This window comes from Crocodylus porosus, unplaced genomic scaffold (assembly GCF_001723895.1).
Source record: "Crocodylus porosus isolate Cpor-Errol unplaced genomic scaffold, CroPor_comp1, whole genome shotgun sequence".
NCBI lineage: Eukaryota > Metazoa > Chordata > Crocodylia > Crocodylidae > Crocodylus > Crocodylus porosus.
The window spans coordinates 231,430,131-231,441,653 of NW_017728886.1; the positions used below are offsets into that span (position 1 = coordinate 231,430,131).

General features: G+C 45.9%; 1 protein-coding gene across 2 annotated transcripts in view; it reads right to left on the reverse strand.

Moving 5' to 3' along the window:
• Positions 1 to 11,523, reverse strand: part of MTERF3 (mitochondrial transcription termination factor 3) — a 32,586-nt gene that overhangs the window by 11,886 nt on the left and 9,177 nt on the right. For both annotated transcript variants that reach the window (XM_019550809.1, XM_019550816.1), the window contains exon 3: positions 9,236 to 9,425. In XM_019550809.1, coding sequence (XP_019406354.1) covers positions 9,236 to 9,425 — 190 coding nt within the window. The remainder of the gene's footprint in view (positions 1 to 9,235; positions 9,426 to 11,523) is intronic.

Consider the following 11,523-nt stretch of genomic DNA (forward strand, 5'->3'; position numbering starts at 1 on the left):
ATACTTATATGGAGTAGATTGAAGAATGCTTCAGGAAGCAAAGATCCTGAAAACTAAGCCTGCTTTGTCACTTCACAAAAAGAACACCTCCCACCCAACTGAAAAATAAGGTCCCTTGGGCAACCCCAGTGAGAAAAATAGTCCTATGCTGTATTTGCTGGATGCAGAAACAAGACTGGGATTTCTCTTGGGTCCTGACCTGGGACCAAGCGTGTGTGGTTCATCTTCCATATCAGTTTCTAGACAGTAAGGATCCAAAATGAAAATGCAGCAAGATGTGCATCATGGAGTTGAGAGTAGAGAGAGAACCAGGAGTTTCCCTTGTGCAACTCCCTGGCTATAAGACTTGGGCTTTTGTTATTCCACCTCACAGCCAGCCTCTATTTCCCACATGTCATTAAACACAACCTGCAAAGTATTCCTAACATGAAATGGGCCTCATAATGAAATAAAAAAAACATGCAACTCTGGGGGTCTTTTTCTTTCCTTTTGGTTTGGCAAGTCATCAGTCTTCATATTTTCAAGCTTTCCTCTACAACCGCAAGGGCTACAAACTTTACAAAAATAAATTTAAAAAGTAAAAGACTGATTCTTTTGTGTTCATGTAACTCAAAGAACTTGCACTTTAAAAACAAATACCAAGTATGACAAGGTTTACGATAATCTTGTAAGACCTGGCAACCCCGTGAATTTTCAACTTAACAAAGGGACCAGCAATTTTATAAAGTAAGTTAATAGTTTATTTTGAAATTTTGTTAATGGTGATTTGAATCTATCTGGTGCAGCTGCGTTACAAATACTGATTTGCAACAGTCACAATTGTTATGAATTATGGAATGTTTTGACTTTTACAGTGTTTATCTCAAGTCATAAATGCCAAATGTATTGAAACTTGTGTTTTGTTCCTTGGAAACATGGAATCCATAACAATATAACATTCCAAAGAGTGATGTAACCAATATTGGGTCCATCTGTATGGAAGTGTTTAGGCACAGGTGATACACCTCCTTTCATCTAAAAGATATTCATTCAAATATACAACTTTGCAACATACATACTTTGCATATACAGCTTTGCAACACATGGATCTTCAATATTAATTTAACTTAAAAGCTGCACATAAACATTCATGAATGCCAAATAAAGTGTCAACTCACTAAAATCAAACTAGCATATTCACAAAGAATTGGAATGTTAACCTTGCCGCCAGATGGTATTTCAGAACATTCACCAAAATAAATGCCTGACTTTATAGCACCAGCAGAGTAACATTTACCCTAAACAGTGTCTCTCAAGAATGCTCTAAACAGCTGTGCACCTAACACTGACCCAACAAGCCCATTTTAAAGATTCAACTGAAAAACGTTTTTACTAAGACATAGACCCCTGAAAGATGTTACACTTAAGATGTGATTAACCAGTTAATCATGTCTTAAGTAGCAACTCAGCCACATGTTCATGGAATTAATGGCATGATAAAGCAGGGAAAAATCCACAAAGTTATTAGACAAAAAATGATGTGTAATAAAGTTGTGGCTGGTTCCCATCATGCCTTAAATTGAACATGTGGCCAGTGCCTATCAGCCAACTGAAACTCTCAACACAGGAGTGTACCAGAGCCTTGAAGAGCCTCTGGCATGCTCCTGAGGCTGGGAGTGCCTATCAGCTGACTGGCACTATGAGCCGCAGGCACCTAGCCTGCTACTTGCTGATGCAAGAGGAGCCTGGGATGATAATCCTTAGACTATCACAGTACTTGAGATGCATATAGAATCAGTAGGGGATGCTTGGGATGCACGTAGAATCATAATTGTAATCCCAGCCTCCCCCCTACACTGGAAATAGAGCATGAGTGGGATCTGATCCTCCATCTCAGAGTCACACCTCCTGCCATGCACATATGGCATGGCAGGAGGTGTGACTGTTGAATCATTAGTCAGATCCCATCACACCTTTAAATGAATTCCTGTCAGTGGCCATATATTTTCTAAGGGGCCATTTTGCTGCTCTAGGGATGGAAAGAAAGAAGTACTGATCTTAAAACTGCTAACAAGAATGCTGTTGTTTCAGGTCTGCTAACATTTCTACTCTAAAATTCCATTTCCAAGAATTTCTCTCTTAGATGGACAGCTTTGCTGTGTGCAGAATCCAAGAAATAGAGCCAATCCTCTAGCAAACTGTATTTTAAAACATTATTCATAAAAAGAAAAGCTGGGAAAAGGGGGGCAGGGACAGTGGGTTGTAAAATAAATTCAGGTTTATAAAAACTGATTACTTTACCAAAATATATTTGTCTCAGGTACTTTTTTCCAAGTAAAAAAAAAGCCCTTTCCCCTGATTCTATGTGCATCCCAAACACTCTGCTAGTCTGAGACAGAAAGTTAAACTGACAAGTCTATTTCAGTCCTCAAGTGGACCTGGGTTACAAGAGCAAACAAACTTCATAAACAGGAAACAACATTAAGGTGCATATTTTCAACACTGCTCAGGAGCCACACAGATTAGTAATGGAAATGCAAAAATAGCCTTTGTGCTTCCTCAGTCCAGGGTTGGCAGTGTACCTGTCTCCCACTGTAATTTATACTGACTGTCACAAACTGCAAGGTTCCAAAAACAAGCAGTGTAAACTGGAAGCCCTGGTGTCCCAGCATCTGCTTTCAAGCACAATAATAGGTCAACCTCAACTAGCCTGACCCATGCAAGGGGTCTTTTCCTGACAATATCATATGCTGTATCATACAATACAAGCCATTCAGCACATTGTACTTTTTGAGTGTGGGTATAAAATCCCTCAGTTTCACAGCCAATCCTTTTTTTAAATCTATCTTCACCCTGCAAGCTACTTGTTTCTCCTTGCAGGCTTGTCTCTGCAGATAGAGTAGCAGGCAGGAACAGGGTGCTGCAGGACTGATCATGGTGGATCCTTTGCACCAGAGGCCTGCAGCACAGTGGTAAGTTTTGGACACACTACAGAAACTGAAGGGCTAGGAAGCAAGTGGTAATGCGGTCAATCTCATACTCAGAAATTTAGCAGAGCTTTCAGGCTCAGGGTGGAACACTTTCTGAGGCAGACTTAATGGTTAACCATACATTTGGTCACAAGAATGACTTTAAAGATAATCATAATTAGCAGTGTAGGCCTAAATATACATGCCTATCAGATCATGGCATGTAATGTATCAGCTCCCAATAAACTGAAAAAAACCCAGGGAAATTGAAGTGCTATCACACACCAACATAACGTCCCACCGATGAAGAGATGTGGCAACATGGGATGCAGCTCTAAGATGCAACTGTCAGAACAATCAGGTTCAATTTTAATGGATGTCTATGTATGTTATCCAGCTTACTTTGTAGTTATGGGATTTGTACTACTGAACAGAATAAGTCTAAAACGTGGCCTTTTCAAATTAAGCAGCTCTGTATGGCTCAAGATCTAAAGGTCTTTTGAAATTAAATCATTACTTAGCTGCTATTAAACAATGAATTCACCACTTGAAATTTCAACTCCTGGAGTTACTGGGGACACCCCAAGAACTCCGTGAATTAAAAGCATGCACATGCTCAGCTTACTTGAGCCAGATATTCAGAAGCAAGGTTACTGTCCCCATTGAAGAGCTGTTCTGTCATTTCTAGTATTCCCTCCTCCAGATAAAGGCAGATCTGTTCCACTTCTATTTTGCTTCTCTATTATGTAGCCAAGTATTTAAGCTACAAGAGATTTTAGTTTGCCTGAGCAAATGGAAATACAAGGCAATATGCTATTTTTATGTTTGGCACAAGGATTATCTCAGGGGCAAGCAATTATTTTGGATGGAGGGCTGATTAATAAGTTTTGGTGAGCTGTTGAGAGCCGTATGGGTAGTCCCACCCCTTGATAGTTGCCCCATCCCCTAACCCCTGCCACCAGAAATACTCTTTTGGGAGGGGGGGGGGTTGTCATCTTAGAATAATGCCCCCCCCAAATTATACACTAGAAATCAAACACCTACTACAACATATTTTAATTTTATTACAAAAAATTGTCACAATTTATGTTTCTGTACTGTACATAGAGGGGACTGCATAACTCAAAAATAAAGTCTCACTTTTATATTGTATATGGGGGTGTGGGGAGTATATGGTGAGGTGTGGAGAGGTGTGGGGGGGGCTTGTGAGGTGGTGTGGCTGTGTGTGGGGGGTTGCGGGGAGCAGGGTGTGCACAGCCTGGCTGGCCACCTCCATTTCAGAGACTTCAAGCAGTTCCCACACTTGCACCAGGAGAAGCACCGTGCTGGACTCCATGGGGAAGCAGGGGGTGGGGCTCTGAGTCCACGGGTCTGCGCAGCACGGGGCAGGGAAGGCAACCAGGGTCTAGTGAGGGGCTTTCCCCAGCGAGTGCAGGAGCTGCAGGCACATGGCCCTCGTGATGGGGGCAACAGCAGGAGCCAGCTGGGGACTCCTGATGTGTTCTGCGGTTCCGGCATTGCAGCTGGGAACCGCGCAGAACAGCTGGCTGTGCACCTCCTGGCAGCACATGGGTCTCAGCTGAAATGCCAGGACCACAGAACGCAGCAGGAGCCAGCCTGACCCCTGTGGTTACCAGCCAGATCCTGCTACTGCCAGCCCCGACCCCCCAGGGCACTGCACTCCTGTTGCTGCCTTTCCCCTGCTGCTTCCCTTCCTTCTATGCTCCGGCAGCATGTGGTCCCCAGCTGCAATGCCGGGACTGCACAGCATGGCACAGCAGGAGCCAGCTGGGAACTGCATAGTGCCAGGTGGGCCAGGCTGGCTCCTGATGCGCCAGTGATCCTCCCCCTACCTCCACCTGTTCTTTGTCTAAGAGTGGAGAATCAGATGAGGGAGAGCAAAGAAACAGCCCCCGGGGTCACCAGTCTGAAGCCTCTGCTAGACAGAACTTTCTGGCTTGGGGTGGAATGGGGCCGGGTGGGCCTTGCTGCCGCTGCCATTGGTACCTTGTCATCTTTGACAGGCAGCCACGGGAAGATAACCATTAATTTTCTAATTTTTTGTGGGGGGGCGCCACAGGCTGGATAGAATGCCTTGGTGGGCTGGATCCAGCTTGTGGGCCATAATTGGCCTGCTTCTGGATTATCTAGTTCTGTTCTATTTCAATCCATTATAATTCCCAGTTTGATAATTACTGTATCATTCCTTAAACTTCAGGCAAAAAGGCAATGTAGCTATACCATTATTTATTCAATTTGGTTTAAACTTTTATCATGGTAACAGACAGCACCAGGATATTATGTCAAAACTTCCCTTTACCAGCAAATTAAGCTTTTGCAAGCTCTAGCTATATCAGTCCAGAGAATCAGCCAAGACCTCTTCCCTTGGGGCAGGACACAATCAGGTTCCTGGAAAAGGATGCAAGGAGTTCACTATTTCCAACTGTTTTCTCTGCTCTTAGATAGTCAGGTTCACTTCTACAGTGAACCCATCAGAATTTGGTTGCAATTTAATTGGAGCTTCTCATTTTGAGAGTAACAATGTAACAAAATTATACCTACAAGCACCATTTTAGAGCTTTCTGTCTTATAAATTTGCTTGAATTTTTATGGTCTTCTTGAGCAGTGGCAGCCTTAGATGCATGTGAAGTGAGATTCCTAAGCTATTCAACCCTAACTAGGGGTGCACCGATTTATCGGATGGCTATTGGATCAGCACCAACAAAAAGGAGAAACTGATGTTATCGGCCATCAGCTTTTTTTAGTTATTGTAGCTGATAATTATGGCCATGTACCCCGAGCACCCTGGTGAGTGTAGTCCGGTCTCAACGTGCCACTGCTGGCCTGAGGTCCCAGTGAGCAGTGGAAGAGGAAGGGGATGCCAGGGAGTGGTCACAGCAACGAAGAGTTCCAGCAAATTACTGATTCCTGCTGCTGCTGCCATGACAATGCTGTGCATGCATTAGGGGCCTGAGTGCCAGGGCTGCTACAGAGATGCTGGTCTGCGCGTGGGCAGGGTAAGGTGCTGCTGCACAAGGGACATTCCACTCTGCTGGGCATAGTTTCATAGATGTAAGGTTGGAAGGGACCTAAGTAGATCACCAAGTCCGATCCCCTGCCATGGGCAGGAAAGAATGCTGGGGTCAAGCAACCCCGGCTAGGTGATTATCCAGCCTCCTTTTTGAAGACACCCAGGGTAGAAGCGAGCACCACTTCCCTTGGAAGTTGGTTCCAGATCCCAGCCGCCCTGACTGTGAAGTAGCGCCTCCTGATGTCTAGGCTGAACCTACTCTCAGTCAACTTGTGGCTGTTATTCCTAGTTACTCCCGGTAGTGCTTGGGGGAACAGGGACTCCCCCATTGCCTGCTGGTCCCCCTTGGGCAGTTTATAGATGGCCACCAGATCCCCTCTCCGCCTTCTCTTGTGGAAGCTGAATAGGTTCAGGTCTCGTAGCCTCTCTTCATAGGGCCTACCCTTCTGCCCCGTGATCATGCGAGTGGCCCTCCTCTGGACCCTCTCGATGGTAGCCACATCCCTCCTGAAGTGCGGCGCCCAGAACTGGATGCAGTACTCCAACTGTGGCCTAACCAGTGTCATATAGGAGGGGAGGATCACCTCTTTGGACCTGCTCGTGATGCATCTGTGGATGCATGACAAGGTGCGGTTAGCCTTCCTGACCGCGTCCCCACATTGGCAGTCCATGTTCATTTTGGCATCAATAATGACTCCAAGATCCTTTTCTGCCTCTATGTTGACAAGAAAGGAGTTCCTCAGCCTGTAGGTATGCTGCTGGTTCTTCCTCCCCAGGTACAATACCTCACACTTGTCCGTACTGAAATCTATCCTGTTCTCATCCACCCACCCCTGTAACCTGTCCAGATCAAGTTGCAGCCTGTCCCTCTCCTCCAGTGTGCCCACTTCTCCCCACATCTTAGTGTCATCTGCAAATTTGAACAAGGTGCTTTTTACTCCCTCATCCAAGTCGCTGATAAAGATGTTGAACAGTGCGGGCCCAAGGACTGAGCCCTGGGGGACCCCACTGCCCACATCCCTCCAGGTCAAAAAAGACCCATCCTCCACCACTGTCTGGGTGCAGCCCTCCAGCCAATTTGCAACCCATCTGACTATGTAGGCATCGACGCCACAGTCACCTAATTTCTTAATGAGGATAGGGTGAGAGACAGTGTCAAAGGCCTTCCTAAAGTCCAGAAAGACTATGTCCACCGCAACACCTCCATCCAAGGATTTTGTGACCTGGTCGTAGAAGGCCATCAAATTGGTCTGACAGGACCTGCCTCAAATGAGCCCATGGATCATGCTTAGGGGCACCCACCTGCTGGTCCCTCGCAGATGTGCTCCTGGATAATTTTCTCAAAGAGCTTCCCTAGGACCGAAGGAACTGGGCACCTTTGCAAAATCGGCTTCATCCCAGCCGCTGCTGGAGCTTGGCTGCATGGAGCCCACCAGTGCTGAAGCAGCAGTATAGTCTGGGGCTCCAAACACACCTGGCACTGCTGTCTGCACAAGGGTCTGCCCTGCCACCCAAGACAACAGCATGGGATGCACAGGGAGCAGGGATGCAGGTAGGAGCCATAAGTGAGGGGATGATGTGAATGAGAAAAAGGTGGTCACCACCTTCTTCATTGAGGGCTGAAGCAGGTGTGTGCACAGGTGTGTTTACAAATTCAGAACAAACAAACAAACAAACAGATGTATGTAAGTTGTTTAAAATGCCTTGTAGTATCGGTTATCGGATCAGCGTCGGCTGATACGGTTGATTAATCATTGGCTGTTGGTATCGGCCAAGAAAATCTTTATCAGTGCACACAACAAATCACCTTGTATTAATAGATCTAACTCTAGCAACAACAAGTTAAAGTATAAGTGCATTGCTGCTCCCTGTTTAGAAAGTAGCACTTCTCTGCATTCTTGTTAGGTAGGAGGCAAGGAGGGGCAGGGCCTTCTGTCTGACTTCAGTCCAACATGGTTAGTCTTTATTTGTGCTAGGTAATTCCAGTAAAGGTGTTAAGGTACCCAAAAGTGCAGACCACCAGAAACAGGAGGGCATGAAAAGAAGTGGAACAAGATGACAGGGGCTCAGAGAAAGGCAAAAGGCAACCAATAATTTATGGCAGGGGTGTGCAATTATTTTGGGTGGAGAGCTGCTTAACGAGGTTTGGTGAGTTTGAGGGCTGCATGGGTAGCCCCACCCCTTGACAGTTGCCTCACCCCCTGGTCACCATCTTGGAACTGGAAGTCCCACCCCTAACTGTTGACCCCTGGAAGTCCCTCCCCTGCCTGCTAGGGTTGCACGCCATAAGGAGAATGTGGCGGAGGGGTCCCCATACTCCCCCATCTTCCCCCACATGCACACACTACCCACCTAAGGTCCACACTGCTGCCACCCCCAAGTGTAGGCTCTGTGCTGCCGCCAGCCACAGCCTCACACTCCTGCTTATCTGCAGCTCTACCCCTGCTGGTTCCCTACCTGCTTCCTGGGGGTAGCAGGATGCCAGAGAAGATAAGAAGGTCTCAAACAGCTGCAGCAGTCCCATCTGGAAGCTGCCTGTTGGCTACCCAGGCTGATTCCTTCCACCCACGAGGGGAAGGGAGCAAGGTACAGTAAGGGTATGTTGGGGGGAGAGGGTATATACATACTCCCACCCTCATAAGCAGAAGAGCTGGGTGCCGTACAATTCATTGGTGGGTGCTGTGGGCCAGATGAAAGTGCCTAGTGGGCCAGATCCGGCTCATGGGCTGTATTTTGCCCGCCCCTGACTTATGGCCAATGAGCAGGATCGAGGCCACAGGGCAAATGGATCCAACCTGGAGTAGAGGGCACTCTAGCATTTGGCAACAGCAGGAGCAAGGGCTTTGGTGGTGGGTGGCTTTGCCTGTACCATGCCACAGCTAGTGAGTTTTGACCGTGCTGTGCCACAGCTGGAGTGAGAGGAAAAGCAACAGTTGCAACATTGGCTGCATGCTAGTGCCAGCATACCTGAGACCAGAGCTGGGTCATTCTAGCCCACCACTGGAAAAAACACTGCTGACCACTGGTTTATGGTATAAGTACTTGGAAATGGGAGGCCACATTAAGCATGCTTCCTTAGGACCCTGCCAACACAGCATCAGCTCCACAGTTAAACTGTAAAAGTATTAAATATTAGACTTAACAAAATACTAGTAATGTTATACCTGTTTCTAGATGGGTAAATTTAGATGTGCAATTATAGTTAGTTGGCACTGCATAAAGGAGTCTGGAGCTTGTTGATTCATAAAACAAATACCTTGTCTCTAGAGCTTCCAAGTCTTCAGTGAAAATGTAAGGGTTTTTTGTCAGGAAGGGCCCCAGCTGATTGTCTTCGACACCCACATCCTTAAGAAATAATAGGATCTTTTTAATGTCATTTTCAAAATCCAGCCTCAGTAGGAGCTGGCCTGCATTCCGAAGCTTTTCCACTTTGGACAAATCAACTCCTATAGAAAATAAGTTGGATAGCCCATTAGTAGAACACTGAGCAAATACAAACATCTGCTTTGCAAGTACATGCTAGAGGTTGTGTGTCTTGGATATTACTTTTGTGCAAAGACCCAGATTCCTGTTTAAGATGCAGTCAAAATACCTTTTATATTTACAAGAAAATCTGCTAATACAGTAGGTCTCAACCTTTTTAGCCTCAAGGTCTTCCTTCATAATTTATTTTAAATTTAGGGGGCAGCTTGACTGAGAACTAATGAGCTAGAATCTAGCTAATGCTAGGTGAGGGTTGGAGGGCAGGCACTTGCCCCACTGTGCCCTACTTCTCTCACCATGTGCCCCCTCCCAGTCCCAGTACCTAAGGAGAAAAGCACTGCTCTTCCAGGGACTTAAACACCTGCAACCGGAGCTAGATCTACCTGCGGTTCCTCCTGCCCTTCCAGGAGGGAGCGGGGTGGGGAGGGACAGAGGTTGAGCCAGGCTGAAAAGTGCAGCTTCACAGCCGCATGGCTGCTTATATGCACAGCACAGCACGTTGCTGGGAGCATGGGGACTGGCATGGGAGCTGCTGGAGCAGAGAACAACTGCAGGCCTCACTTCTCTATGGGATGCTGGATGCCCAGCCCTGAGAAGGAAGAGCAGCAATTGCTTACCTCCTGGCACAAGAACAAGGCATCATGTCACCCTCGGAAGGATCTTGGACCACCCCAGCTGAGAATCATTGCTAAAACAAGCCCCAAATTATGGTATTTTTAATACAAATTCTGGTTGCAAAATTCAACTGATCATTCATTTTTGAACAAAAATCTTTCTGGTTTCTATATTGCAATGCAGAAAGATAAACACAGTAAGACATACCTTATTCAGAGTTCAAAACCAAACGTTCATTTTGTTTGCTCAGGCCTGTGCATGTAAAGGAGCCTCCCACATTTATTACATATGGACAATGCATAAAAAGGTGACAGCTTCACTGTAAAGGACCTTTGGTTCCCAATCCAAATAGCTATCATTACTGGACTATAATGGATTTTATTTTATGAGAGGGTTTTTTGTTTTTTTTTTTTTAGCTAACAACCCCTTTCCTCCCCAATTATGCAGTATTTTATTCCCTTTCTCTACCCTTGTTTGCAGATACCCTTCCTTTTCAGTCTATGCTCTTTTTTGACAGAGGCAGAATCTTTCCCACTTCTTCATCCCCATGCTTTCATTTATCCTCTCTTCTAAGGCCACCGAGAAGAGACATGCACAGGTTTGCTCATACCCAGTGAAAAATTCCTCTCAGCCAGAGACAAAAAGGCTGCTAGAGCAGGAGTGGGCAATTATTTTAGGCAGAGGGCCGCTTACCGAGTTGAGGCAAACTGCATCAGTAGCCCTGCCCTGCTATTTTGCCATTCTTTACATGTTCTTTAGGTAGTTTATATATCCAATAGTAGAAGGTGCCAAACAAGAGGATAAAGGTAACAGCATAGAAAATTACACCCCAGTACATCCATTTGGGAAAGGGACAGTCAATATAAATAGACCAGGATGTATGGCCAAGAGTCATGTGGAACTGAACCAGTTGTCGTATGGTCAATTATCATTTCCACCAGAGGTACTTCTGAACTTTAGGGCCACAGGCAGCTAATCCATAGCACACATACATAACAAAACATGAATAAATGCATTTATATGAGCCCTGCTCCTTAGATGCCCCACCCCCTGGTTGCTCCCTAACCCCTGAATTTTGCCACCAGAAGTCCCTCCCCTTGCCCCCAAGAATACTCTTTTCAGCAAGGGGTTTTGCCATCTCAGGACCAGAAAAATACCAAATTATATTCTAAAAAAAATTGGACCTCTACATTCATTAATTTGATTTCAAAAAATATTTTTGTCCTGATTTACATACATTTGTGTAGTGTACACAGAGGCAATCGCACAATAGCTTAAAATGAAGTCTTACTCTTGTATATTGTTGGGAGATGGGGGGCATGGAGAGGTGGGTATAGGTTTGTGGAGGGCTGTTGGTGTGCGTGTCTGTGGGGTATGGAGAAGGGTGTGGGAGTGTGTGGGTGTGTGGATATGTGGGGTGTGGGTAGATATGGGGTTTGTGGGGGA